Below are 23,628 nucleotides of genomic sequence, written 5' to 3' on the forward strand. Positions count from 1 at the left end.
CCCACTTTAACAGATTTTGAACATAAAAGGGTCACTTAAATTTTAGAGCAAAGCGAATAGAGATTTTTAGAAGAAAAAATTCAATTTGGTTTTGAACAAATGCATTACCCAATACTCTCGATCCTACATTTTAAGTAATGGTAGCTTATCAGAGATCACATAAATAAACCAATTAAAGGCACCAAAAAGAACAAGAACAACAACACAGCAACCAAAGGAGAAAAAGAACTCCCCAACCCTCCATATCCTTCAAAAGGATCATCACTCCAATCTAATACCTCTTTATTATACTTTTTTCTCTCTAAGCTCATCATTCCATTGCCTTCTTCTTCAGCCAACCTTATATGCGACAATATATGAGGAAAAACCTTCTCATATGATTTCTCTCCGATCAATAAATCTGAGTGTCCAAATCCATCTACAACCACCCTTTCATGTCGAAAACCTGGTTGGTGCAGCTTCATGTACTTGTTCGCAAGAAATGAAGTCTCCGGTGTAACCAGAACAGTCCGTCCACCGGAAATATAGAGGGTAGAGACTGCCATTCTCTCTGGGTGGATTAAGTATGAGTTGTTACCATTGCTGTCAACGATAAATCCGAGATTGCAGATTTTTCTAAGGTGAGGAAATCCGCCCATAGGAAGCTTGGTTGCGCTATGTTTATTTAACCATTGGTGCATTGTTGGGCTCACGTTTTCATGCCAATATGCGTTCCCGAATATGCCGGAAAAGATCTCACATTCCTTACAGGTGCATCTCTCGTATCGTGGTATGTAATAGGCAATGTGTTTCAAGAGACGGTGTCGGAAACTTGTCTTTGTTGTTTCCAGCAACGGTAGGATCTTATTTTTGCCTAGAATAGCCATTGATACCTGCAATCAGAATTGAGATACGCCTTAGTTTCATTTGATCCCTTCCAGTATATTATTTGCTTCTGTTTTGCAGTAAACAACAATTCTGAGTTATATTCGTATTACCAGAAAACGACTTGCAAATTCTATAACACTTTTTCTAACGTTATTATAGTTTTTCTTATTGATTTATATTCTATTGAAGTATATACACAATCTATAGTCCATTTATATAGAACAGAACAAATTTTAACTATATTCTCTAACTTTATTTTATAAAATTTCTGTTAATAACATATAGTTAGAATTTAAAAAATAGAAATATATAATAACTTCTATAATAACAAGCAGAACAGAGATAGAACAGTAAAAGAGAGCTTACAGGAAGTAGAGGAAGCCACATTTTGACTTTGGGTAGTGTAGTAAGCTTGAAGAACATTGAAGAATTGGTACATGATAGAGAAGCTATATGTGTTGCAGACAGATGCCCTCCCATAATAGCCATATGAATAGCTAGGCCTCCGGCACAGTGAGCAACCACATGTATCTTAGTGCTCGGGCCGTTCAATTCAAGGATCTTACTAACGCCTACGGAATAAAAAATTCTATCAAAAAATATCTATATATAAAAAAGAAAAAAAAACTTCCAAATCCAATTATCCAGTCAAGTAATACATATGAATCTGCAAAATTCTTTACCAGCTGGGATATCAAATTTTCCGATATCTTCAATAGTGAATATGTTTGCAGGATTGATGGGATGCAGTCTTGGTTGCAGTAGCCATACTTCATGCCCTTCTTCCAGTAAAGTTCTGACCAAATCATGAGGTTCTGTTGGAAGCCAGTAGCTTTCAGTGGAATAACCGTTAAGAAGGAGAACTGGATTTAGTTGTTTCTCTAGTTTAAGCTTCAATGGATGTTGAATCCATTGCCTGCAACTGATGCTAAGTCCATCTCCTGGATAAGATACAAAAAATCAGATTAAATACTCACATGGAGGAGTGTGCTCAGTTCGAACCGAACTGATCTTTTTAACTGAACCAGGCCAAATTACAAGGACACAAAAAAATTTAAACCTGACCAAACTAGTCAGTTCGGCTGATTTTTTGGTTTGGTTCGATTTGTATTAAAACTTCACTGAATTTATTTTGTCTAAAACCAAACCGCAAAACCAAAACTTTTTCATAGCATCAAACCCAAATGAACCGAATTTATCAGTTCAGTTAAATTTACATTTTACAATAAAACTTAACTGAAAAGTTTGAAATCGAACCAAACCAAATTTGTCAGTTCGGTTCAGCTTTTGCACATCCATACTCACATGAAGAAGGAATGAAGGTAAAAAATAGTTTGGTACTCTTTAGTTAGGCCTACTGATTACCTACCTGATTTTATTTCATGAAGAGTGCTGCTTGGATAAGGTACATGGCAAGAATCAGTTGGGATGAAATCCATGTGACTCCCTCTTGGTCTTTGCAAGATATAAGTTCTAACAAAAGTCTGCAGGAGAATATGGATAAATCTCGCTGAGCAGTTTCCTTTGAGGCTTATTGAGCTCTTCAGAAGCTCCACAAATGAAACTTGAAGCTCTCCTCTTAAGGTTACCATTGCATCACTTTTACTGTTCACAGAAAGTTTTTTAAATGTAACATGCAGTGTCCTTGTCTCTTTCCAAGCATTTATTGCAAAAAGATATGGATTCAATATCTTTCTTGATTCGAGAACATATCTGAAACAAGTAAGATTCAACGAGTTCCATCAAAATAAAATTAAATTTGAAGAATGAATAACAAAAGATAACAAAAACAACTTTAAGACTCTAGCTTACTTTGAACCAGATGAACCTGCAAGGAGAAGATGATAGTGCATATACTGTGTGTATGGAGTTCTGCTGTCAACCGCACACATATTTACCTCACCATCTATTATGCACAATTTGTCCTTCTCGATAGCTGTAATCACCACATACCCGCCAACCTTTCCCCTCAGAAGAGGATGAGATCCTCTGCTTGGCAAGTTCCATTCCTTGTGCCCTTTCTGGTTCTTAGAATTCATTTCCATTTTGAGGTAAGCTGTACATGGCATACCCCCTACATGGCCTCTCATGGTTTCTTTTATCAGAACAGATGAATTTCGACCATCATCTAAATTTTTCTCAGTTATTAAACAAGGGTTTTGAATCTTTCGATCAACAGACAAAATGTCAAAGTTTACACCTTTCTTGCTGTACTCCAGAATTTCATGCACGAGGTTCCTACTTACATGCTCAGCTACTGTTGCAATGGTAAGCGATGGGTTAATGCCAACAGAACATGGGACTAAAGAAGCATCGCAGACATAGAGGCCAGGGTGAACAGACGTAAGTGTTTTTGAGTTAAAAACCTGGCCATTGTGGTTACAAACCCCGCGTAAAGAATCTGTTGATGCATTGCATCCGCCTAATAGATGAACTGCTGTGCTCCTATACCTAGACATAAAAAGGATTCCACCCAATTTCTTGGTAAGCTTTTGAAACACTTCTATTTTTCGCGAGAGCAAAGGATCGTGGGGTGGTGTAAAACAGATTTTTTCTGTGTCTTTGTCTAAAAAAATATGCCCATTACTTTCATCATATCCCATTGCATTGAGAACAATTGCTTGAGTTGATTTTAGACCCATAGCATGTTTTAGCTTGTCAATTATCCCATGAAAAAACCAGTAACCATTTGGCCATCCATAAGTCATAATCCCTTTAAACAGTAAGAAAGGATAAGCCCTTGGAAGAATAGCTGTCTGCAATGAAGGAAAAAACAGTAAGCAACGATAATCCATTTAAAAAAGATAATTCACTTATATATGCATTTAGGAATTGACCAATTAATGTTCTACATATCAAATAAAGTGTTTTTGCAATCACTGAAGTATCACACCTGGATTGTGAAACCCATTGAATATGTGTAAGATGATGAGATGGATGGCCCCGGCCGCTTGTGAAAAGGTATTTTTGGCATTTGTTCTTTGTCCAGTCCATAACCATTTAAAGGTGCAGGACTTCCAGCAAGATAAGCAACAGTATTGCCATTACAGCTGAACCCAGATCCAAGAGTTTCTGAAAGATTCAACCCTCTCTTTTGTGACTGGAAAAGTATTTCAGCTGTACCAAAAACTCCGGCTGTGGAGAACAAGTTAAGAATCTGTTATAAGTTTAACAAGCATAATAATGAGCAAAAACCAGTAGCAACTTTACCTACCTGCTAAGATGACAAAATCAGAGGTTATGCAATCAATCTCATTTAAGTAAACACACCATCGTCTTCTTTTTCCTTTGATTCTGTCTTGCTGGAGAATTTCATGTGTGTTCTCATATACATACTTAACTTGACTCTTGGTTATTACAGTACACCCAGCCTGCATTAGATGACGTTTAAATTTTCAAAGATATTACCAAAGCTTGTTGATTATCTCCATTTAGCACCTTAAAATCTCAGGTGACATTTGTGTCCGTAATTCCCTAAACATGCATTTAACATATCATGCAAACTTATGAAAAGAGTAGCAGAAAATTTACCTGGACTGCTGAAAGAATGTAATTTTTATCAGTAGAACTTTTGGCATCATAAGGACACCCAGCAATGCAATTACCACAGGCTAAGCAGCTATTCATCTGCCGAGGCTTGACTGCATTGGAAGGAGATTCTTCAACTTCAAAGTTCATGCTGAGCTTCACTGAGCTGTCAGTAGTTGCTTCAATATCTTCTTCAGATAATTTCTCCATTACTTCTGCAATTGGAAACTTGACCGGAATTCTTTGAATTCTCAGCATTGCTGCAGCAGAAGCTTCACAAATGTCCCAATCCTTTTCCCATTCCTTGGGCCATTTTGAATTTCTTCTAGCACGAACTGGGGTTGGCAGCATAACTCCTGCATTGACTAGTGAACCACCACCTAGCCCACAAGCCACGGCTGCTAGAGAATCATTTTGTTGATAAACCTATAATACGGAACATTTTATTAGCTCAAACACATTTTTCAAAGAGAAGAGAGGCAAAAATGCAATGTTTGGCATGCAAGTCCTTGTGATAATAATATTATGCATCGACTTGGATTGTTTCTGCCTTTACAGATAGATTACTGGCGTGTTACCATTCCCAAAAGACAGGAGATCATAGCCTGCTAACCCGTGTTTATTAGATGTATTTGATGAAACTTAAGATAAAGGAACAATATACATTGAAGAACAACCTGAAACAAAGCATCTTTTCGGCCAAAACCGAAGCCTAAATTTCGGTTCTCCAACCTCGCAGATGACATAATCTGCAAAGTATTAGTTGGGAAATCCTTAGCTTCCCATCTCTGGCCTTTCTCAATTAAACAGACCTTTATTCCTGCCATTGACAATCGACAAGCAGCAACAGAGCCACCATATCCAGAGCCTACAATAATAGCATCAAAGCCATCATTTTGTTCATCTCCATCCCATTCTTCTAAGTATGCTTGTGTTCCCATTTCTCCTTTTTAATCCAAGAGGACCGAATAGGTATTTCAGAATTAAAGTATATATCTCACATATGTACGAAGTAACCAAATAAAATGAGACGAATCAAAAATTTTAGTTTCAGTCTCGGTCAAATCGGGGAAAATAAACTGCAAAAATGAATGCAGCACACATTTTATCGTTTGTCTCCTGCAATCTAATAAGTATTTTACTAAAAAAATTCTGCATAGAGGTCAAAGTATTTCAATGGATACTCTAAAAACAAAAGGGTTATGAAGAGACTAATATTTATTTGGTTTGGGAAGTTTTGTCCCCATAAATTAATGATGCTCAAGTTAAAACGCTACTACTACATACCAAAATTGACTTTTCATAATTTGACTTTGCCATTATCAAAAGCAAATCTAAATTTGATAATGACAGCAGGTTGTCCAAAATGAATTTAAATCTCATTAAATATGAGTTTTCCAAACTACCAAAACAGAAAAGCTTACTAAACCTAGTTGACCTGCTTGTGTCACGAAATATAAAAGCATTTATTTAGCTTGATACTAGCATCATCAAACTGCAATTATAAGCTATCAGGATAAGACAGATGTGCGTGCTATCATAACTCTATACTGTGTCTTATCCTTATAACCTCGTTATGCAAATAACAAGGAAAACTGTTTATTTCCTATATGACTAACACGACGAAAAGTGGAAGAAAGCATGTTCAGACAGATCTCTCAATAAGTACACTATAAATGCACAAAAACTAAGATTTCTTTGTCATAAATTATCGAATATTAAGTATCCCGTTGGCATCTTCTAATTCTTTTTCATTAGTCTCATTTTACTTTCTTCTTCTCTTTATTAGTTTTTGGAAAGTTAAAAATATAAAACAAAATTCAGTTTAACTGAGTAGTCAACTCTCATGGGTAAAATGCTTATAGTTTGTAGCACAATTTTGATATTTAAAAGAAAAATAATTTAGAGCAAGAAATAAAATCATGCAAACAGTAACATGACATGAAAGAAAAGTTGAATTAAATTCTTGCAAATAATTAATTTCAAACAAGACAGGTACCACATGTTGATCTACCTGCAATCTTCTCACCTAACAAGTACAGCAAATAAATCATATGATCTAGAAATGCAAGAATTTAGTTAAATTTATTGTCAAATCTGCAAAGGATACAGCTGCTACAGTTCTATTCTTTCAAATTAAGAAGGAAAATTAAGGGAAAAGGGAACATTTTAAAAGAATTTTGAGAAAAATATATATAAATCATGTGTTGACCGATAGGATTGCACAACCAATGTTATCAGCAAAAAACAATGAAAACAATTTCTATAAAACATGTCCCATTTAGTCAAACTAAACGGATACCCATAACTAAAGATATGAAACCTCTTCCTAGATGGGAAAAGATATAATATTATCAAAAATTTCCTGCACTGACCAAACATAATATTGATCTGTCTAGTCTCTGGTCCTTCAATAATACAAAAAGTTACTAACACCAAAAATAATTGGCAAAGGAACTTGAAATTCCATTTCCTCAATTAAAGATTTGAACAAAAATAAGAAACATAAGGAACCTGGGGAAGGAATCTTCCTTTTGGCTAATAGCTGCTCACTGCTCCTCGACTCCAGGCTTTCCGGGTATGTCAGCTAGACATGCAAAATTCTTTAACACTGAAAATACATACAATGTTATTAAAATTGATGAAACATATTACACATTATGCATCCTAATATTATAGCAATTATCAAATATTTGCATCAAAGATAAATGAACGTAAGACTAAATTTTGGAGTTTTATTTTCACTGTATCTGAGAACTACATAAAATGGCTGAAATTACACAGAAAGAAAAACAAAAGCAACAAGAAAACTACAACCAAAGGAGAAAACCAACTACTAGATCCTCTATATCCTTCATAAGGATCATTGCTCCAATCCAATACCTCCTTACTATACTTCCTTCTCTTAAAGCTTACCACACCATTGCCTTCTAGTTCAGCCAATCTAATATGAGATAATAGATGAGGAAAAACCTTCTCATAAGACTTCTCTCCAATTAACAGATCTGAATGCCCGAATCCATCTACAACCACTCTTTCATGTCTAAAACCTGGTTGGTGAAGCTTCATGTACTTGTTAGCGAGAAATGAAGTCTCTGGAGTCACAAGGAGACTCCGCCCACCAGAGATATAGAGTGTAGGGACTGCCATCCTCTCTGGATGAATTAAGTAAGAGTTATTACCATCACTATCCACGAGAAATCCAGAGTTGCAGATTTTTCTAAGGTGAGGAAATGCTGCCATGGGAAGCCTTGTTGAGCTATGCTCATTTAGCCATTGATGCACGGTGGGGGTCACGTTTTCATGCCAAAATGTATTCCCAAATATTCCTGAAAATATCTCACATTCCTTGCAGGTGCATCTCTCATATCTTGGTAAGCAATAGGCAATATATTTCAAGAGCCAGTGTCGAAAACTTGCCTTTGTTGTTTCCAGCAAAGGCAGGATGTTCTTCTTGCCAAGAATAGCCATTGATACCTGTATTCAGTATTTTCAGTTAAATCAGAATCAGAGGCTTAAGCCAAAGGGAACTGCTATAAACTCCATTTCAAGTTTATTAAGCAAAGAATTATTAGAAATCTCTCAGTACAAACAATTGTATCTGTTTTATGGATTTCTACAGCCTTACCCTTTTCTTGTTTTTCTCATGTGATGGTGTCCTAAACTAACATGTATAATGTTTCACTCAATAAAATAATTTTAAATTGTAAGGAAAATGATTCTTTGTGCAGCATATATAGCTATTCTGTCGTTGCATGCTGATCATTTGTTTCTTTTGCAATAAACAAAGATTATTTATTCTATATTAGATCTTATTGCCATAAATAAGCTTGAAAATTCTATATATAAAAACAGTGGAAGAGAGAAGACTTGATGCAACACTAACTGGTACTAGAGGAAGCCACATTTTGACTCTGGCTAGTGTTGTAAGCTTGAAGAACATTGAAGAACTGGTGCAGGACAAAGAAGCTATGTGAGTTGCAGAGACATGCCCTCCCATTAAAGCTATATGAATAGCCAAGCCCCCAACACAGTGTGCAATTACATGTATCTTACAGCTCAGTCCATGTAGTTCATGGATCTTAAGAATTGCTGCAAAAGGAATATACAAGGGAAATGATCTTTCAAAAAAAAAATAGTGAGCCCATGAGAATCTACTCAAGTGATATTAATCTGCTTTCTCCTTACCAGCCGGGATATCAAACTTTCCAACATCTTCGATAGTGAAGCTGTTTGCAGGATTCATGGGGTGCCATCTTGTTTGCAGTAGCCATATTTCATGCCCTTCTTCTTGTAAAGTTCTGATGAAGTCATTTGGTTCTGTTGGAAGCCAGAAACTCTCAGTAGAATAACCATTGAGAAGGAGAACAGGATTCAGTCGTTTCACCTCTTTATTCCCTGATAGATTTTGAATGCTTTTCCACTGCCTGCAACTAATGATATATTCGTCTCCTGGATAACATACAGAAGCCAAAGCCAACAAAATTAAATATCCAAGTCCTTTTATTCGATGTATAAATCTGTAATCTGAATACCTGATTTTATTTTATGGAGAATGCTGCTTGGATAAGGTTCATGGCATGAATTAATTGGAATGAAATCCAGGTGACTCCCACGGGGTGTTTGTAAGATATAGGTTCTAACAAAAGTCTGTAGGAGAACATAGATGAACCTTCCTGCAGTCTGTCCTTTGAGACTTATGAAGCTCTTCAAAAGCTCTACAGACGAAATTTGAAGCTCTCCATTCAAAATCACAACTGTACTACTACAGTTGGCAGGAACTTTTTTCAATGTTACATGCAATGTCCTTGTCTCTTGCCAAGCATTAAATGCAAAGAGATACGGATTTAATATCTTTTCTCCCTGAAGAATATACCTGCACCAAAATAGATTCCAGGAGTTAGAAGTAATTTTTTAAAAAAAAAGGTGTTTTCATTCTTTAGTACTAAAAACATTTTACTTCATTAGCATACTTTGAACCAGAAGAGCCCGCAAGAAATAGACGATAGTGCATATATTGTGTGTAGGGAGTTCTGCAATCCACCAAACACATATCTACTTCCCCATCAACGATGTGTACTTTATCTTTCTCAATGGCTCTAATCACCATATACCCACCGACCTTTCCCCTTAGAAGAGGATGAGATCTTTTGCTGGTTGATTTCCATTCACCATATTCTTCCTGATACTGAGAATTCATTTTCATTTTGAGATGGGCTGTGCATGGCATACCCCCGATATAGCCCCGCATGTTTTCTTTAATCACAACAGCTGAATCATGGCCCTTATCCAAACTTTTATCAGTAACATAACAAGGGTACTGATCAACAGTCGAAAAGTCAAAAGTTAAACCTTTTTTGCTATTGTAATCAAGAATATCATGCACAAGGTTCCTACTTACATGCTCAGCTATTGTGGCAATAGTAAGAGATGGGTTCACGCCAACTGAACATGGGATTAAAGAAGCATCACAAACATAAAGGCCTGGATGCACTGAAGCCGGATTTTTCGCATCAAAAACCTGACCATTATGGTTACAAACCCCATCTGAAGAATCTGATGATGCATTGCATCCACCTAAGAGATGAACCGATGTACTTCTATATCTAGACATAAAGAGGACTCCCCCCAATTTCCTGGTAAGCTTTTGAAAGACCTCTATTTTTCGTGGAAGCAAAGGATCACAAGGTGGACTAAAGGAGATTTTATTTGTAGCTTCGTCAAATGTAATACGCCCATCACTTTCATCATATCCCATTGCATTGAGAACAATTGACTGGGATGTCTTAAGACCTATGAGATGTTTCAGCTTGTCAATTATTCCATGAAAGAACCAGAAACCAATTGGCCATCCATAAGTCATAATCCCTTTAAACAGCAGGTAAGGATAAGCAGTAGGAAGTACAGCAGTCTGCACATGAAGGGAAAACCATAAGCAAAGTAAGAGTTTATAAGAAAGAGAATCTTCTTACTTATTAATAGTGTTAAGACATAGCTAACAAGCTATTGTTAAAGCCTCACCCAAAAGCTCAAGCTTTTGAGCGAATTGGATATTTGACATGGTATCAGAAAGGTCTAGAGTTCGACCCTTGGCAACCCCCATTTGGTTAATTAACAAAAGATAATTTGAGTGCAAGATGAGATGGGCATGGGTGCTTGTCCATTCATGCTTCAAGCCCAGTGAGCATGAAGCGTGCAAGGGTGTGTTAATATATAACTATTTGACAAATAGTCAGCCTAAAGATAGTTACAGGACATAGTAATAAATAATGGTTTGCGTTTACATTAAAAGAACAAAGAAAAATTATGCCATCAACATAAACTAAATAATGCAGACAAAAAGATCCAATCAAGTTTTACAATCAAAAAGTTTCCAAACAGGATTGTGAAAATAGCTCATCATGTTTCGCGAACAGTTAAAGTGTCAAACCTGGATTGTGAAACCCATTGAAGAAGAATAAGATGATGAGATGGATGGCCCTGGACGTTCATGAAAGGGTATCTTAGAAATTTGTTTTCTTCCCAGACCATAACCATTTAAGGGTGCAGCACTTCCAGCAAGATAAGCAACTGTATTCCCGTTACAGCTGAACCCAAATCCAAGAGCTTCAGAGAGAGTCAATCCTCTCGTTTTTGACTGGAAAAGTATCTCAGTTGTGCCAAAAACTCCCGCTGAGTAGATCAAGTAAAGAACCTATATAAATTTAACAAGCAAAATAATGAAAATAAAGCTGTAGCTACTTTCAACCTGATAGGATAACAAAATCCGAGGTTATGTAGTCAATGTCATCCAGGTAAACACGCCATCGTCTTCTTCTTCCTATGATTTTGTCTTGTTGGAAAATTTCATGCGTATTCTCGACCACATACTTGACTTGAGACTCGGTCCTTATAGAACAACCAGCCTGCATTATGAAACACATCGCAATTTGTTTTAAAACACATGTACAAGGCACGTAACCTCTATGGATTACTAATAACTCTATAAGGATTTATCAGCTCTTTACAAAGTATTAAATCACAATATGCTATGCAAGTTTAGTCATCACCATATATATGGGAAGGGGTGAAGTTTGGAATTGACAAACTTCCAAAATCTATTATTATGCTAATAGTTTTGGATTTCTAACTTGGAAGCTTGCAAGCAACTATATCCACCGCAAAGATAAATATGCAATTAATAAAATTAGCCAGCTATAGAATAGAAAAGAGGAAACACAAAAAAACACAAAATTTGCCTGGACTGCTGAAATAAGATAATTTTTATCAGTAGAATTTTTGGCATCATAAGGACACCCAGCAATGCAATTTCCACAGGCTAAGCAGCTATTCATTTGTTGAAGCTTCAAAGAATTGGATGCACATTCTTCAACATCAAAATTCATGCTGAGCTTCATTATGCTTTCAGGAGTTCCTTCAGTGTCACTTTCAGCTATTTCTTCCATTACTTCTGCACTGGGAAACTTGACTGGAACGCTCTGTATTCTCAGCATTGCTGCAGCAGAAGCTTCACATATGCCCCAATCTGTTTCCCATTCCTTAGGCCATTTTGAATTCCTTCTAGCACTAACAGGAGTTGGAAGCATAACTCCAGCATTGACTAGGGAACCACCACCTAGCCCACAAGCCACGGCTGCTAGAGAATCATTTTGTACATATACCTATGGACAGGTAAAAGAAACTTTTATAAAACAAATATATGTATATATATATATATATATATTTATATATACACACATTAAATAAAGATTAGAATGAAAGATTTCTCGTACATGATCAATATATGAATTACTTAAATTGTTTTAGTGGTATAGAGGTTCCTAGATTGTGTATTACAGTTTAGATTGTGATACAAGACAGTAGCTTAGTTGCAATCTCTTTTATAAGCAACGCTACCATTAGATAAAAAAAACAAAAAAAGATAAAAACCTGAAATAAAGCATCTTCTGGGCCAAACCTGATGCCCAAATTCTGGTTCTCCAACCTCACAGTTGACATGATACGCAAAGTGTCAGTAGGGAAATCTTCAGCTTTCCATCTTCGGCCTTTCTCTATTAAACAGACCTTCCTTCCTGCCACTGACAACCGACAAGCAGCAATAGAGCCACCATATCCTGAGCCTACAACAATAGCATCATAACCATCTCCAGTTGTTCCTTCAAATGGTGCCTGTCTCTCCATTTCTTTGTTTTACTTCCAAAACAAGTGTTCAAGAATAAAATATTCTAATTCATTTATATACATCACAAACTAACAAAGAAACAAAAAAAAAGTGTCAAATTCCCAGCTTCAGATAAAGTTAAAATCTATGCAAACATGAAAGCAGCATAATTTGTCCTCAATGCTCAAGGAATGGACGCTATATAATCTCTGCCTTCCATCAAAGGAATAAATATATTCAGAATAGGACGGATGAATAGGCTATTGGACAGAAACACATTGTCTTATTCTCATGGACTTGTTCATAACAAGGGCTAGTAAGAATGTCTCTGAAACAACAATATGACAACCAATTATAATATAAATTGAGAACAAATTCATATCATTTACTAATGATACACTGTAGAATACACTAGAACTAACATATCATTGTTAGCCACAATTTCATTAAACTAAATGACAAAAAATTAAAATGTAGCTCTTCACATTGTACATCTCAAGCAACAAAATGATTCAAGTTCTAGCAATTTCAACTGATTTCTGGAGGGCCTGTAGAAGACTTCTCATGATTCTGGACTCACCAGGAAGTGATTGAGCTTTCAAAGGTCCATTTCTAATGGCTCGGAAAATAGGACCTGAATCACCCGTTGCTGGAAAAACCAAACAATCAATGTACACTAAGACTTCTGTCGTCCCATCTCCAATTGTAATGAAAGCCAACCTAGCTCCACCAGATATTTTATCAACCTGTCAATGCAGATAGAATCAGGCAATCAGAAAAGCATTTTTCTAATTTTCCCATGTAACATGCTCAGTGTCAGTAAAAACAAAAGAGTGCTATAATACCCCAGACAATCCGACGATCAAGGTTCAAGACCAACTGACCAAGTGACTGACATGGCTATATTTGTTTTACATCGCCCAATAGGAATGACTTTTGCAACTAAATGTAGTGCCAATACTAGATTCCAGAATCCAGACAGCTTGCAAATTATATTAGTTTTTGTGATTCATCCAGACTTTTCCAAAATATGAGGCTCCCAATGCAGTGCCGGCCAAGAGCACACAAATAATGACATGCAGATTCCAGAATCAAGACAGAAGAAGACACATCTAAAAATAATACATTTATCTCATGAAACTTAACGAAAAGAATCTAAATTTCATGATATGAAGCCAAAAAGAAAATAAGCGCATAGATATTTGGATGATCAGAACTATATTTCACTCAATTATATGCGTTCTTTTTCTACAGGTCAAAAAACGAAAAAGAACAAAAAGAAGCCAACGACAGATTAATATATTCATATAAATTCAACAAATAGTTTGATCTAACAAGACTATTCAGTGTCCTTTTGCAAAACTACAAAGCTCTATTGGATCCACATAGTAATTACAGTGATGCATAATGTAGCAGCCAAAAAATAACATCCACATCACATTGCTACACTATTCAATACATTAAATACGAGCAAGACTTGGATAGTTCAATTGAATTGGTTTCTTGCAAAAATAATGACATTACTAGCATGATTTAAGATGCTGATTTTCATTAAATGTGTTTGCAGCTTCAAAATTAAAGTAATGAATTCCAAACAGGAAATGATAAAACTGTTAAACAAAACTAACCTTTAATGGGATAGGAAGTGGTATACTAGCTCCTTGACAAAGGCTATTTGCCCACTGTTACATATCACAATCGTTGACCGGCAATAAAACAAATTAATTTGGCAAAAAAGATTAAAAAATATTAAGAATAATCGACAAAACAAAATTAAAATCATCAGTAACATTAATTCCGAAATTGAAGATCATGTACCTGAAAAAGCAAGGTCTCAAATCTTTGAAGGTCAGTATTGGAAGGTAATTTTACGGTTCCCAAAGAGACGCCGTCATCGTCATTGGCAGTTACAGTGCCGTCGTTCGCCAGTGAGAATTTGGCCACCGGTGACAGTTTATGACGGCCGTTGAGTCCGCCGGAGAAATGGTGATTATCTCGAGAAGTTCTAGTAGTAGTGGTGGTTATCAGGAATGGGCGGGAAATATGTTGCTGGTGCACGTGTGAAGGAGTAGCCACACGTGTTGTTGTGTAGAGCTGGAGAAGTTGGCTGGTTGCTGCACAGGCCATTGCTAGTGGCTAGCTCTATCTTGTTTTGGAACAGATGAAATAAAGATTTTTTGGATACTAATTTATGAGGTATCAATTCATAATATCTTATCAACAGAAACAAAGAAAAACGAATAGTATTTCATAATACTGTTTTAAAATTACTCCATTTTTTTCTATATCAAAAAAGTTTACTTTTTTAAAATTTCAATATTATAAAACTATAAATAATTCCGTTAGATAAAAAATACAGTATTTTTTTTATTTTAAGAAAATCAGAAGCGATAATAATTATTTTTATAATTTTAAATCTATTCATCAAATAAAAAATGTCTAAATCTATTAAGAACATAAATTAATAATTTATCAAATATATATGTGAAAACTATTAAAATATTTAGATAATCTTTTAAAAAATTACTTTTATTAAAATTAATATTTAAAATCGCCCAAGCAAGACAGGTTCGAGTTAGTTACTCATAGTTTTGAAGCTCACGAAAGATGTGATTATTATTGTTGCTCGTTTAGGAATGAGGATAGCAAATGTAATGCAAGTATCTCAGCCTTTTCAATTAGCTTCAAATTTGTACAGGAAAAGGTGAATTGCACAAAGCATACAACACCAGCGTGGTGAACTAAATCCTACAAACTCTCGAAAAAAAAGTTTTTACAAAGCAATGTTACAATCTTCTTCACTTCTTGTCATCACATAGTTTTAAGACGAACAAGCTTCAAGCTTGGGAAGCAGACTTCGCCATGCATCGGCCATGCTATTTGCCAAACGAGCCTGTCCTTTTGCAAATTCGTGGAAAGCAACTCCGATATCCAGTGTCTTCTGGTCTTGAAAACGCACTATCTCTTCGTTCATCATTCGTACCATGGTCTCGAAGCTTCTTGTTGCTTCCTCGCCCTCTGTCTTCAACTGCATTACAAACAGCTATTAGTTGGATTAATCCAAATTCCTAATATTTTCATCTAAAAATATGTCTCGTTAAAAGTATCTTGCCTCATTATATTCAATCTCAGCCTCTCCCACTTTGTCGGAACGTGTTAACATGAGCTTGTCACTGCACAACCCCAGAACCATCCGGGCCATTAGCACATGCCAGGCAAAAATCAGATCAAATTTCATATACACAACCCACATTAGTATTTTCAAGCTTTGACCTATCATTCAGTAACAGTAAAGATGCAAACCTTCACCGCTTAACGCCATGCAAGGGAATCCACTAGTGGGTACATTTTATAGTGGCATATTTTCTATTCTAAAATGGACCCGAACCTGGATGATCTATCCATGACCAGGATGACGCTTGGGTGAAACTAAGTGGAGGTTCGAACCGACTGATGTTGAAGAATCAGCGGATGAGTTGTGGTTAGGGGTGATGCCACTCGAACCCAGAGCTAGCTGGTTTGTTTGGTACGACAAGAGATCAACGTGAACTGCCCCATTGGATACAATTTATCCTAACAGACCGCTTCTAATGCACTGTCTGAAGATGATGCATCACTAAGCAATATTTATTGATCAAAAAAATTGGAAAGCACAAAACCTAGTTTTATTTCTCATCTACTAGATGACAATACCCATTTACAAACATGCCCTCCTACTCAATTTAAGTTGCATAGCGTCGACATCAAAACTGTAACTAAACACCAGTATAGATTTATGAGGGCATAGTCCAAGGCGTTATAGGAAATGACAGGACTCTATTGGATACCACTCATCATGTAGATAAATATTTCAGAACACATCACTAGAACAGCAAGTATGATGAAGATTAAAGCAAAAATGAAAATAAAAATAAAGGATAATGAGGGTCGTACAGATTTATCTCCTTCAACTTGATTGTTTCTGCCAATTCACACTGATGCCTGAAGGCATTGGCCCTCTCAACTATGGTGGCCTGTTTTAAGATGACCATTATCAGCTTGAGAAAAAATCTAAGACACTACCGATAGAAGAGGTGGGAGAGAACTCAGAATAGGCCATATTCACCTTAATGGATTGCACAGCACGAACATAATCTTTCAACGGTTCTTCAAAATTCATTAAAAGTTGATGGGCCTGCAAATTCCAGAAAACGATGTTCAGATAATTTAGCATCAACCAGGCCACCTATTAATCAGCAACTAAATTCAGACAACAGAACTAAATGCTGAATGTGGAAGGTAGGAACCGAACACAACGAATACCTCCTTTTGCAGCCTAGCAGATAATGTCTCTGATTTTGTCCCTAGGTCAGAAAATGCCTTCCCAAGGGACTCTCCTTCACAAGCACCAAGAAGCTTGGCTGCCTTTCCAAAATCTGATAGAGACTGTCCCATTTCTGAGGAAATAAATACACAGTTACCAAAAAATCAATTGTAGTATAGTAATCCTACAATGAATACAGAAAGGTTAATATGTATGGAATCGATATGACAAAATCCTCACTACCTCTGTGCCTCTTTACAAGACGATATGCATGCTTCTGAGCTTCAGCCAAGTGGTTTTCAAGCTCAAAGATGTAATGTTTCAACTTTTCATACTCAGGATTTGATTCTTCAACAGGTTTTTCCTTCCCAAGAATGACATCGCTCACTTTAGTTTGCACATCCTGCAAAGGAAAACATAGATCAAACTGTATATACCCATATTCAAATATCGTATGCTGTACAAGCAAAAATGAGTACTATATCATTTGTTAAACTTTACCCACCAATATTTGTAAACTAAACCAACAAGAAGAGAAACATATTCCCCCATTAAAAGTAGAAATTCTGATGACAATTATGCAATTGATACGGACCAATGCTGAACGCGCACCTTGAAAATTTGCATAAAATCCGTTGGCTTCTTCGTAAAAATACCAGTCTCATAAGCCCTTAATCTCTCCATGGTCTGGAAAGCCGGAAATCTATTAGTACAGATAACACACAAATTTTCATTTCACTAAAATCCAGTAGGAATTAGAGTTCATGCAGATAGATTTTGTTTATGTGCAGCTGATGTCGTGAAAAAAAAAATAAAGGCACTCTTATGACTCATGATCATAATTACAGCGATCAATCAGGGCTTTTGATGAAGCCCAACTCTGATCAAAGTTTATTTGTACTTCCATTTTCGAGAGATACTTGACAAGTATGTGCCTAAGGATATGTCAAACGAAGAAGAGCTTCACTCTCCAAAAATAAACAAACTACATGGTTTTCCTTTTCCTTCAACTATTTTATTCTTTATCTTTCTATTGATATAATGTACTTCAGAAATCCATTCTTTTAATACTTGATCCTTGAGAAAATAAGAAACTTTAGCAAAGAGGGTGTGCATTCAGCAAAAGTTTTGCTTCCATCATTTGTGTTTAATGCACCAACAAGATACCTAAAGCAATTGCTAGGACAATAAAATGTCAATACTTGAAGAAACTGCTATATGAAGAGACAATAAATCCAACTATCTACAATTGAGAAGTCCACATATAGATGGGTACATATTTTATGAATCAAACTTCACTGCACAAGAAAAATGTGTAACTGATTACTCAAAGCTCCAAGTGTAAATAAATAGATAACCTCTTCATCTGCCTGTAAAAAGGTTCTCAGATCCTCACTTTGCTGAAGCTCATTATGAGAGGCTATCCTGTTGACGAATATATCCAGTGCTTGGCGCCTCAACTCTATAAATTCAGCACTGAAACGAAACTTTTCTGCATTTAAGAAGCCAAAATTAATTTAAGTTCAATTTCAAAATGCTTCATAAAGAACCCTATTGTATAAAAGTGTCCAAGATTTTCGACAAATTGCATTTATCTAAGCAGGAAAAATAGAGCAAATCATAAGGTGGTAAAAGTGGGAAGAAAGGGCCAATAGAAATTTCTTGTGAGACCAAAACATGGTGTCATGAATAAGTTCCCTCTGCATAGTTGTTTGGATATACTAATATTTCCTTCAGCCATTGCAGAGTGGTCAAACCACATTACTGAAGAGAAATAGAATAAGAGTTCGATAATGTATAGCTGGAACTCTGTTTTCACATGATATGACTAGAACTATCCAGCATAATAGTGATCTCTTTTTCTTTTATGCTAAAAATTAACCCATTTTTTTATTCTTGATCTTAATATATTACTGTTTTTATCATTTTTAAAAAGGGAAAATCGTGGTGAAAATCAAATGTAATGAGATCAATTGTGAAATGACGAGGAAATTCAACTCGACTAAATCTTAAACGAAGTTAATTGGGATTGACTATGTGGATTCTATTCTTCCAATCCACATGATTTTGAGCTAAATCCTCAAAAAGGTATAAGACCTATAAATCATTATGACTTTTTCTCCTCCAAGTTAACTTAGACCTACCTGTCTTTTTTTCATACATCTAATCTAATATGGTAAACTTTTCTAACTGGCGTTCCTCTAGATATGTGGCTCACATGGCTGAACCATCTTTAAGACAATAAAACTTTATATTTATAATATTAACTAGGAAAGAAAACATAAGAAAATTATAAAACTTAAACTAGGAAAAGAGAAGGCAATAAAAAACAATCTGATTCTTTCACTTTCTTTCATAGTGATGAGTTCAAGTTCTTACCTACAGTACTTTTCTCCGGAAGAGGAGGAATAAAGACACCTTTATATTTTTCAAAAAGACGATCATGTAACCAAATGAAATCACTGTAACGCCGAATTACAATCTTCTCAGGTCCTTGGTAATCAGGAAAGTTGGTCTGCAAAAGGAAATTAGAGAACAATCAAACTACGACATACATGAACAATGTACCGAAGACATGTTATCATCGGAAAATAATCTTCAAAATACAATCAAATACTGTCTTAGTACAAATTTAAACCAAATATAACTCATGTTTTAAACTAACTGACTAATCTACAAACTAATTGCAGCTTAACTCAAATTTGACAACATAAAAAACAACCTAAAACCCTAAATCATCAATAAAAGGGAAAATTGGAAAACATTTTACCTTGGTAATAACGCGATAGGAGATGTAAGATTGGACGCCATTGCCTAACTTAACAGGATCAGTAACTGATACTGATAAATAAGGCTGTGATGATGGAGATCTAGGGCTGAGTGAAGACCCTGACGAGCTTCTCTGCTGTTCCATTCTCAAACGGAATAAACACAATAAAATCAAACCAATTTAGCTAATGGTAGAAAATGAACTGGATATAGTAAAATAAAATGGCACACTTGTAAATTACCGCTGTAATCATGGTCTATTGTATACACAGCTTGATCAGTAAAGCGGAGGCCGGTGAATTGGTCGCGGCGGACAGAAGGTATTCCGGCGAATGGTGAGGAACTAGTTTGTCAACAAACGGAATAACTGAAAGTCATCACGGCGAGTGAGTTGTGCAATTTGACGAACAATTGAAATGACTGGATTTTTTCTTTAACTCGCAAACGACATGGCGTGTACTTTCTGCCTTTTTTGGTGAGGATTTCTACACGTGTACGCTCAATGAGTTGATTTTAAAATTGGTTCAATATGAATTTTTCACCGCTAATTAATGAACCAGTGTTTTAAAAACCGGACCGGATCGGACCGCAAACCGGCCAGTGATCCGGTCTGAAACTGCAAAAAATCGGTCTTTGATTGGACCGAGTTGAACCGGTAAAAAACCGGATGTTGAATCGGATCGGACCGAATTAAACCGATAAAAAACCGGTGAATCAAATTTTTTTAAAATTTATTAAACCGATTGAACCGGTCATTAAACCGGAAACTGGTGGCCTCACCGGTTCAGCTACCGGTTTGATTTTTAAAACACTACAATAAACTATAATTAAATGGTAGAATCGATGCACAACAAACTACTACTATTAGTTTGTGAGTCTAATATTTTTCACTAAAAATAACTGTCGATTTAATTTCGTTGTCACATATTTTATCTTAAACTTTAGTCTTATATAAATTTTATTTTATCACAAGCTAAATTTCTTATTGATGATAATAACTTACATAAATAAATGGTTCCTCAATTAAGTGAATCTTCGATAAAAAAAAATTAAGAAAATTGTTCTAAAGATATTAATGAGAAATATAAATATATTCATAAAAAAAACTATAAATATAGACATCGAATATAACTTTTCTAACTAATAAAAGAGTCATCCAAATACATTCATAATTTATTTATTGGTACTACAATTTTAAAACTGCTCGATCGTCGAATTTTCAAAATTTTCAAGTCTCATCTTCAATATGAATCTAAAGTTATATCTAATAAAACAAGAACAATTATTGGAGAAATATTATTAAAATAATCCAAATATAAAGTGATAACGTAGTGAACCCATAACTTAGGGGCAAAGCATCCTCAACGACATAGTATATCACTAAGTCAAATAATAATCAGCGGTTAATAATCACTCATGCCCCCTGATTTTAAAGGGTCCGATCACAAAACTCCCTAATTTTTATACACAAAACTCTCTGATCTTTGTGGGGGCGCTCACAAAACCCCCTGAAATCAAAAAAATTGGCAATTTTTAAAAAAATGGTGATGTGGCAGCGAGTTTTTTGTGTGAGACCCAATAAAAATTTGTCCCTATGTCAGGTGTCAGCTGACACCTCATCACAAATCAAAAAATACCCAAAATACCCCCAAAATCAATTAAAAAAACTCAACTCAACCATCCAAATCAAACCCAATTAAATTTAACCAAACCACTTCACCCTAATCACCACCCACCATTTTCCTGCCACTACTATCCGCATTCCGCCGCCTCCACGGACGAAATTTTTTCCGGCTGCCTCTCTCCTTCACCAGTCTGTTCTTTGATGAAGAACAGATCACCGATCTGTTCTTGAATAAAGAACATATCAGTGCAGCAATATAACTTTCAAACAAGAATTGCTAGCCTGTTTAGAGAACAATTGGACAATGCTCAAGGATAGCCCCCTAAATTAATTTATCTTGATTAATTCATACCTGATAAATAGCAAAATGTCAAGTGAGCAAAGAGAATAAGCAACAAAAGTGCGTAGACAAGATAAAATGTAATTTAAAGATGCATCCCTCCCACTAAGAGTTGTCAAAAATTAATGAAGGTGGTTCCAATTAATTTATAAATTTGTGTCAAGCGGGTCAAAGCAAATGCACAAATGCCGCCGAAATACAAAAGAATTATAAATTTTGTTCTTCGTCCAAGAACAGACCCAGGTGGGTCTGGTCTTTGATGAAGAAGAGAGACAGCCAGAAGAAAAAAAAATCGGCCATGGAGGCGGCGGCGTGCGGGTGGTGGTGGATGGAAATTGGTGGGTGGTGATTAGAGTGAAGTGATTTGGTTAGATTTAATTGGGTTTGATTTGAATGGTTAGGTTGAGTTTTTTTTAATTGATTTTTGGGTATTTTTGGATTTCTGATGAGGTGTCAGCTGACAACTGACATGGGATAAATTTTTGTTGGGTCTGACACAAAAATTCGCCACCACTTCATCGTTTTTTTCAAAAAATCGCCAATTTTTTAGCCTCAGGGGGTTTGTGAACGTCGACACAAAGATCAGGATTCAGGAGGTTTTGTGATCGATTTTAAATATTAGGGGGTTTTGTGATCGACCCCCTAAAATCAGGGGTCATGGGTGATTATTAGCCATAATCGGCACACTCCAATCAGACTAATCGAGATAAAGCACATAGCTCGTACCTCAGTCATGTACTTGACAGCTCATACGGGATACTCAGGAAAGAAGTATGTCAAGGTAGCTCGAATACCTCAAGCAAAAGACCGAACTACCATATTTCGGATAACATGCGTGTCTAACAACCACTGGGACACAAAAGAATCTCTGACACACGAGAATGTCTCTGGCGTTGCACCCATATGACATATAACTCAAAACACGAGAGAACGTGCCAGCTCAGCCAACTGAAAATGGGGACCAAAGAAAGAGAATCTCAAATGGTTATATGGGTTAGTCTATTAAAATCATATTATGTGGTACCCTAAAATGTACTTCTTCTTTTCACCATTAGATTAATTTCTCTTTTCTTTCGCTATTGAAAACTAACTTGACTGTTGGAGTGGACAGTTGAAGAACCCCTTCGGTGTTCTTTTTTATCTCTGTTTTATTCAGTTCTTAGGTCTTGATATCTCGGATAATCCTCCTAACTATTATGTGATTTATCACAAAAGATTCTAAAAAAATATAGTTTTTAAGTTTGAGATTTAATTCCCACGAGAGAACTTTTAAGTTTTTTAATTGGATTAAAAATCCTTTAAACCAAAAGAAGAAGAAAACAAACAAATCAAATTTTATTGATAGATTTTTGAAGGAAACCACTAGATAAGTTAGAAGTGTTTTTACGGCCATCAAAACTACCTCCTCTAAATTAAGATTCTTCAGTAATGTTAGATGCAAGAGTCCTTTAAATATGGAGTTTTATTAAACAAAAACTAAGTAAAAAATTTAAAAAAAAAAGAGTGAGAATTGAAGAATAGAGAAGGTCTTCAAAACCATAGTTTTACTTTTATTTTATTAAAGAGTAGCGTGAGGATTTGTTTTAGAAAAATATTGTACAAAAATATGTTCAAAATTTTAGTTTCATACAACTGAATCCCTCAATTTGTGAGCTTCTTTTTTGTCTTGTCATTCTTTAGGTGTTTTTTTGTCATTAACATGTATGCTTTTTTATTGTTATTTTAATGTTTTTTATCAAAAGGATGTGATATTAGGGAAATAAGCTTACAACATAAAACTAGTCTTTATCCCTAATTGAAATACTGTAAACATGTTTTCTTACAACGTTGAGCTATATTATGAGCCATCGTATTAAAATGACGAAGAATATATCTAAACAATGATTCTTGAAATGAAGAACGGAGATGCAAAATATTCGTACAAATATCCCAAATAGAAGACTTGCATAAAGTCTATAAGTTTAAAGTTTGAGGAATTCGTAAGGCACTCCCTTCAAAAGTTAACTGTTTCCAACCATTTGATAACGCCCAAACAT

The 23,628-nt window shown here is 35.6% G+C and overlaps 5 protein-coding genes across 8 annotated transcripts; all 5 read right to left on the reverse strand.

Moving 5' to 3' along the window:
• Nucleotides 1-18: 18 nt before the first annotated feature.
• On the reverse strand, nucleotides 19-7,040 carry LOC126677072 (uncharacterized). 2 transcript variants are annotated; one of them, XM_050371516.2, is made up of 10 exons: nucleotides 6,910-7,040; nucleotides 5,073-5,341; nucleotides 4,399-4,821; nucleotides 4,082-4,238; nucleotides 3,761-4,002; nucleotides 2,680-3,623; nucleotides 2,237-2,580; nucleotides 1,551-1,808; nucleotides 1,234-1,439; nucleotides 19-872 (listed from the first exon to the last, which is right to left on the reverse strand). In XM_050371516.2, exons 2-10 carry the CDS (start codon nucleotides 5,334-5,336, stop codon nucleotides 156-158), a joined length of 3,555 nt encoding a protein of 1,184 aa, XP_050227473.1. In that variant the 5' UTR covers nucleotides 5,337-5,341; nucleotides 6,910-7,040; the 3' UTR covers nucleotides 19-155. The 2 variants fall into 2 exon arrangements, with proteins under 2 accessions (XP_050227473.1, XP_050227475.1); XM_050371518.2 differs by having other exon boundaries at nucleotides 720-934; nucleotides 5,073-7,040.
• A 70-nt stretch (nucleotides 7,041-7,110) lies between these two features.
• Nucleotides 7,111-11,411, reverse strand: LOC126677073 (uncharacterized). Of its 2 annotated transcripts, XM_050371520.2 has the most exons (8): nucleotides 11,144-11,411; nucleotides 10,826-11,067; nucleotides 9,797-10,306; nucleotides 9,369-9,715; nucleotides 8,931-9,271; nucleotides 8,584-8,847; nucleotides 8,282-8,487; nucleotides 7,111-7,872 (listed from the first exon to the last, which is right to left on the reverse strand). In XM_050371520.2, exons 1-8 carry the CDS (start codon nucleotides 11,316-11,318, stop codon nucleotides 7,153-7,155), a joined length of 2,805 nt encoding a protein of 934 aa, XP_050227477.2. In that variant the 5' UTR covers nucleotides 11,319-11,411; the 3' UTR covers nucleotides 7,111-7,152. The 2 variants fall into 2 exon arrangements, with proteins under 2 accessions (XP_050227477.2, XP_050227476.2); XM_050371519.2 differs by having other exon boundaries at nucleotides 9,369-10,306.
• A 122-nt stretch (nucleotides 11,412-11,533) lies between these two features.
• LOC130015369 (uncharacterized) lies at nucleotides 11,534-12,785 on the reverse strand. Its single transcript, XM_056105350.1, has 2 exons — nucleotides 12,325-12,785; nucleotides 11,534-12,056 (listed from the first exon to the last, which is right to left on the reverse strand). Exons 1-2 carry the CDS (start codon nucleotides 12,574-12,576, stop codon nucleotides 11,544-11,546), a joined length of 765 nt encoding a protein of 254 aa, XP_055961325.1. The 5' UTR covers nucleotides 12,577-12,785; the 3' UTR covers nucleotides 11,534-11,543.
• A 100-nt stretch (nucleotides 12,786-12,885) lies between these two features.
• LOC126677075 (uncharacterized) lies at nucleotides 12,886-14,763 on the reverse strand. The gene is made up of 3 exons (XM_050371522.2): nucleotides 14,375-14,763; nucleotides 14,185-14,238; nucleotides 12,886-13,302 (listed from the first exon to the last, which is right to left on the reverse strand). The coding sequence occupies exons 1-3, from the start codon at nucleotides 14,681-14,683 to the stop codon at nucleotides 13,069-13,071; spliced, it is 597 nt and encodes a 198-aa protein (XP_050227479.1). The 5' UTR covers nucleotides 14,684-14,763; the 3' UTR covers nucleotides 12,886-13,068.
• Nucleotides 14,764-15,208: 445 nt separating this feature from the next.
• Nucleotides 15,209-20,066, reverse strand: LOC126678857 (sorting nexin 1). 2 transcript variants are annotated; one of them, XM_050373771.2, is made up of 11 exons: nucleotides 19,871-20,066; nucleotides 19,630-19,761; nucleotides 19,239-19,374; nucleotides 18,218-18,351; nucleotides 17,472-17,546; nucleotides 17,103-17,262; nucleotides 16,859-16,992; nucleotides 16,662-16,730; nucleotides 16,490-16,569; nucleotides 15,669-15,729; nucleotides 15,209-15,584 (listed from the first exon to the last, which is right to left on the reverse strand). In XM_050373771.2, exons 1-11 carry the CDS (start codon nucleotides 19,880-19,882, stop codon nucleotides 15,378-15,380), a joined length of 1,200 nt encoding a protein of 399 aa, XP_050229728.1. In that variant the 5' UTR covers nucleotides 19,883-20,066; the 3' UTR covers nucleotides 15,209-15,377. The 2 variants fall into 2 exon arrangements, with proteins under 2 accessions (XP_050229728.1, XP_050229727.1); XM_050373770.2 differs by having other exon boundaries at nucleotides 19,630-19,764; nucleotides 19,871-20,065.
• Between the last annotated feature and the right edge of the window lie 3,562 nt (nucleotides 20,067-23,628).

This window comes from Mercurialis annua, linkage group LG4 (assembly GCF_937616625.2).
Source record: "Mercurialis annua linkage group LG4, ddMerAnnu1.2, whole genome shotgun sequence".
In the NCBI taxonomy this organism is placed as follows: domain Eukaryota; kingdom Viridiplantae; phylum Streptophyta; class Magnoliopsida; order Malpighiales; family Euphorbiaceae; genus Mercurialis; species Mercurialis annua.

Coding starts and splice junctions, on each gene's coding strand:
- LOC126677072 (XM_050371516.2), bottom strand. CDS start 5,336: ATGGGAACACAAGCATACTTAGAAGAATGGGATGGAGATGAACAAAAT. Junction 4,239..4,398: donor ACATTCTTTCAGCAGTCCAG/GTAAATTTTCTG, acceptor CATCTAATGCAG/GCTGGGTGTACTGTAATAAC. Junction 2,581..2,679: donor GCAGGTTCATCTGGTTCAAA/GTAAGCTAGAGT, acceptor TACTTGTTTCAG/ATATGTTCTCGAATCAAGAA.
- LOC126677073 (XM_050371519.2), bottom strand. CDS start 11,318: ATGTGTTTCATAATGCAGGCTGGTTGTTCTATAAGGACCGAGTCTCAA. Junction 10,307..10,825: donor CAATGGGTTTCACAATCCAG/GTTTGACACTTT, acceptor CTTCATGTGCAG/ACTGCTGTACTTCCTACTGC. Junction 9,272..9,368: donor GCGGGCTCTTCTGGTTCAAA/GTATGCTAATGA, acceptor ATTTTGGTGCAG/GTATATTCTTCAGGGAGAAA.
- LOC130015369 (XM_056105350.1), bottom strand. CDS start 12,576: ATGGAGAGACAGGCACCATTTGAAGGAACAACTGGAGATGGTTATGAT. Junction 12,057..12,324: donor CAGAAGATGCTTTATTTCAG/GTTTTTATCTTT, acceptor ACCTGTCCATAG/GTATATGTACAAAATGATTC.
- LOC126677075 (XM_050371522.2), bottom strand. CDS start 14,683: ATGGCCTGTGCAGCAACCAGCCAACTTCTCCAGCTCTACACAACAACA. Junction 14,239..14,374: donor TTGAGACCTTGCTTTTTCAG/GTACATGATCTT, acceptor GATATGTAACAG/TGGGCAAATAGCCTTTGTCA. Junction 13,303..14,184: donor CACTTCCTATCCCATTAAAG/GTTAGTTTTGTT, acceptor CTGCATTGACAG/GTTGATAAAATATCTGGTGG.
- LOC126678857 (XM_050373770.2), bottom strand. Junction 17,547..18,217: donor TTTTACAGGCAGATGAAGAG/GTTATCTATTTA, acceptor CCGGCTTTCCAG/ACCATGGAGAGATTAAGGGC. Junction 17,263..17,471: donor ATTTTATGCAAATTTTCAAG/GTGCGCGTTCAG, acceptor TTTCCTTTGCAG/GATGTGCAAACTAAAGTGAG.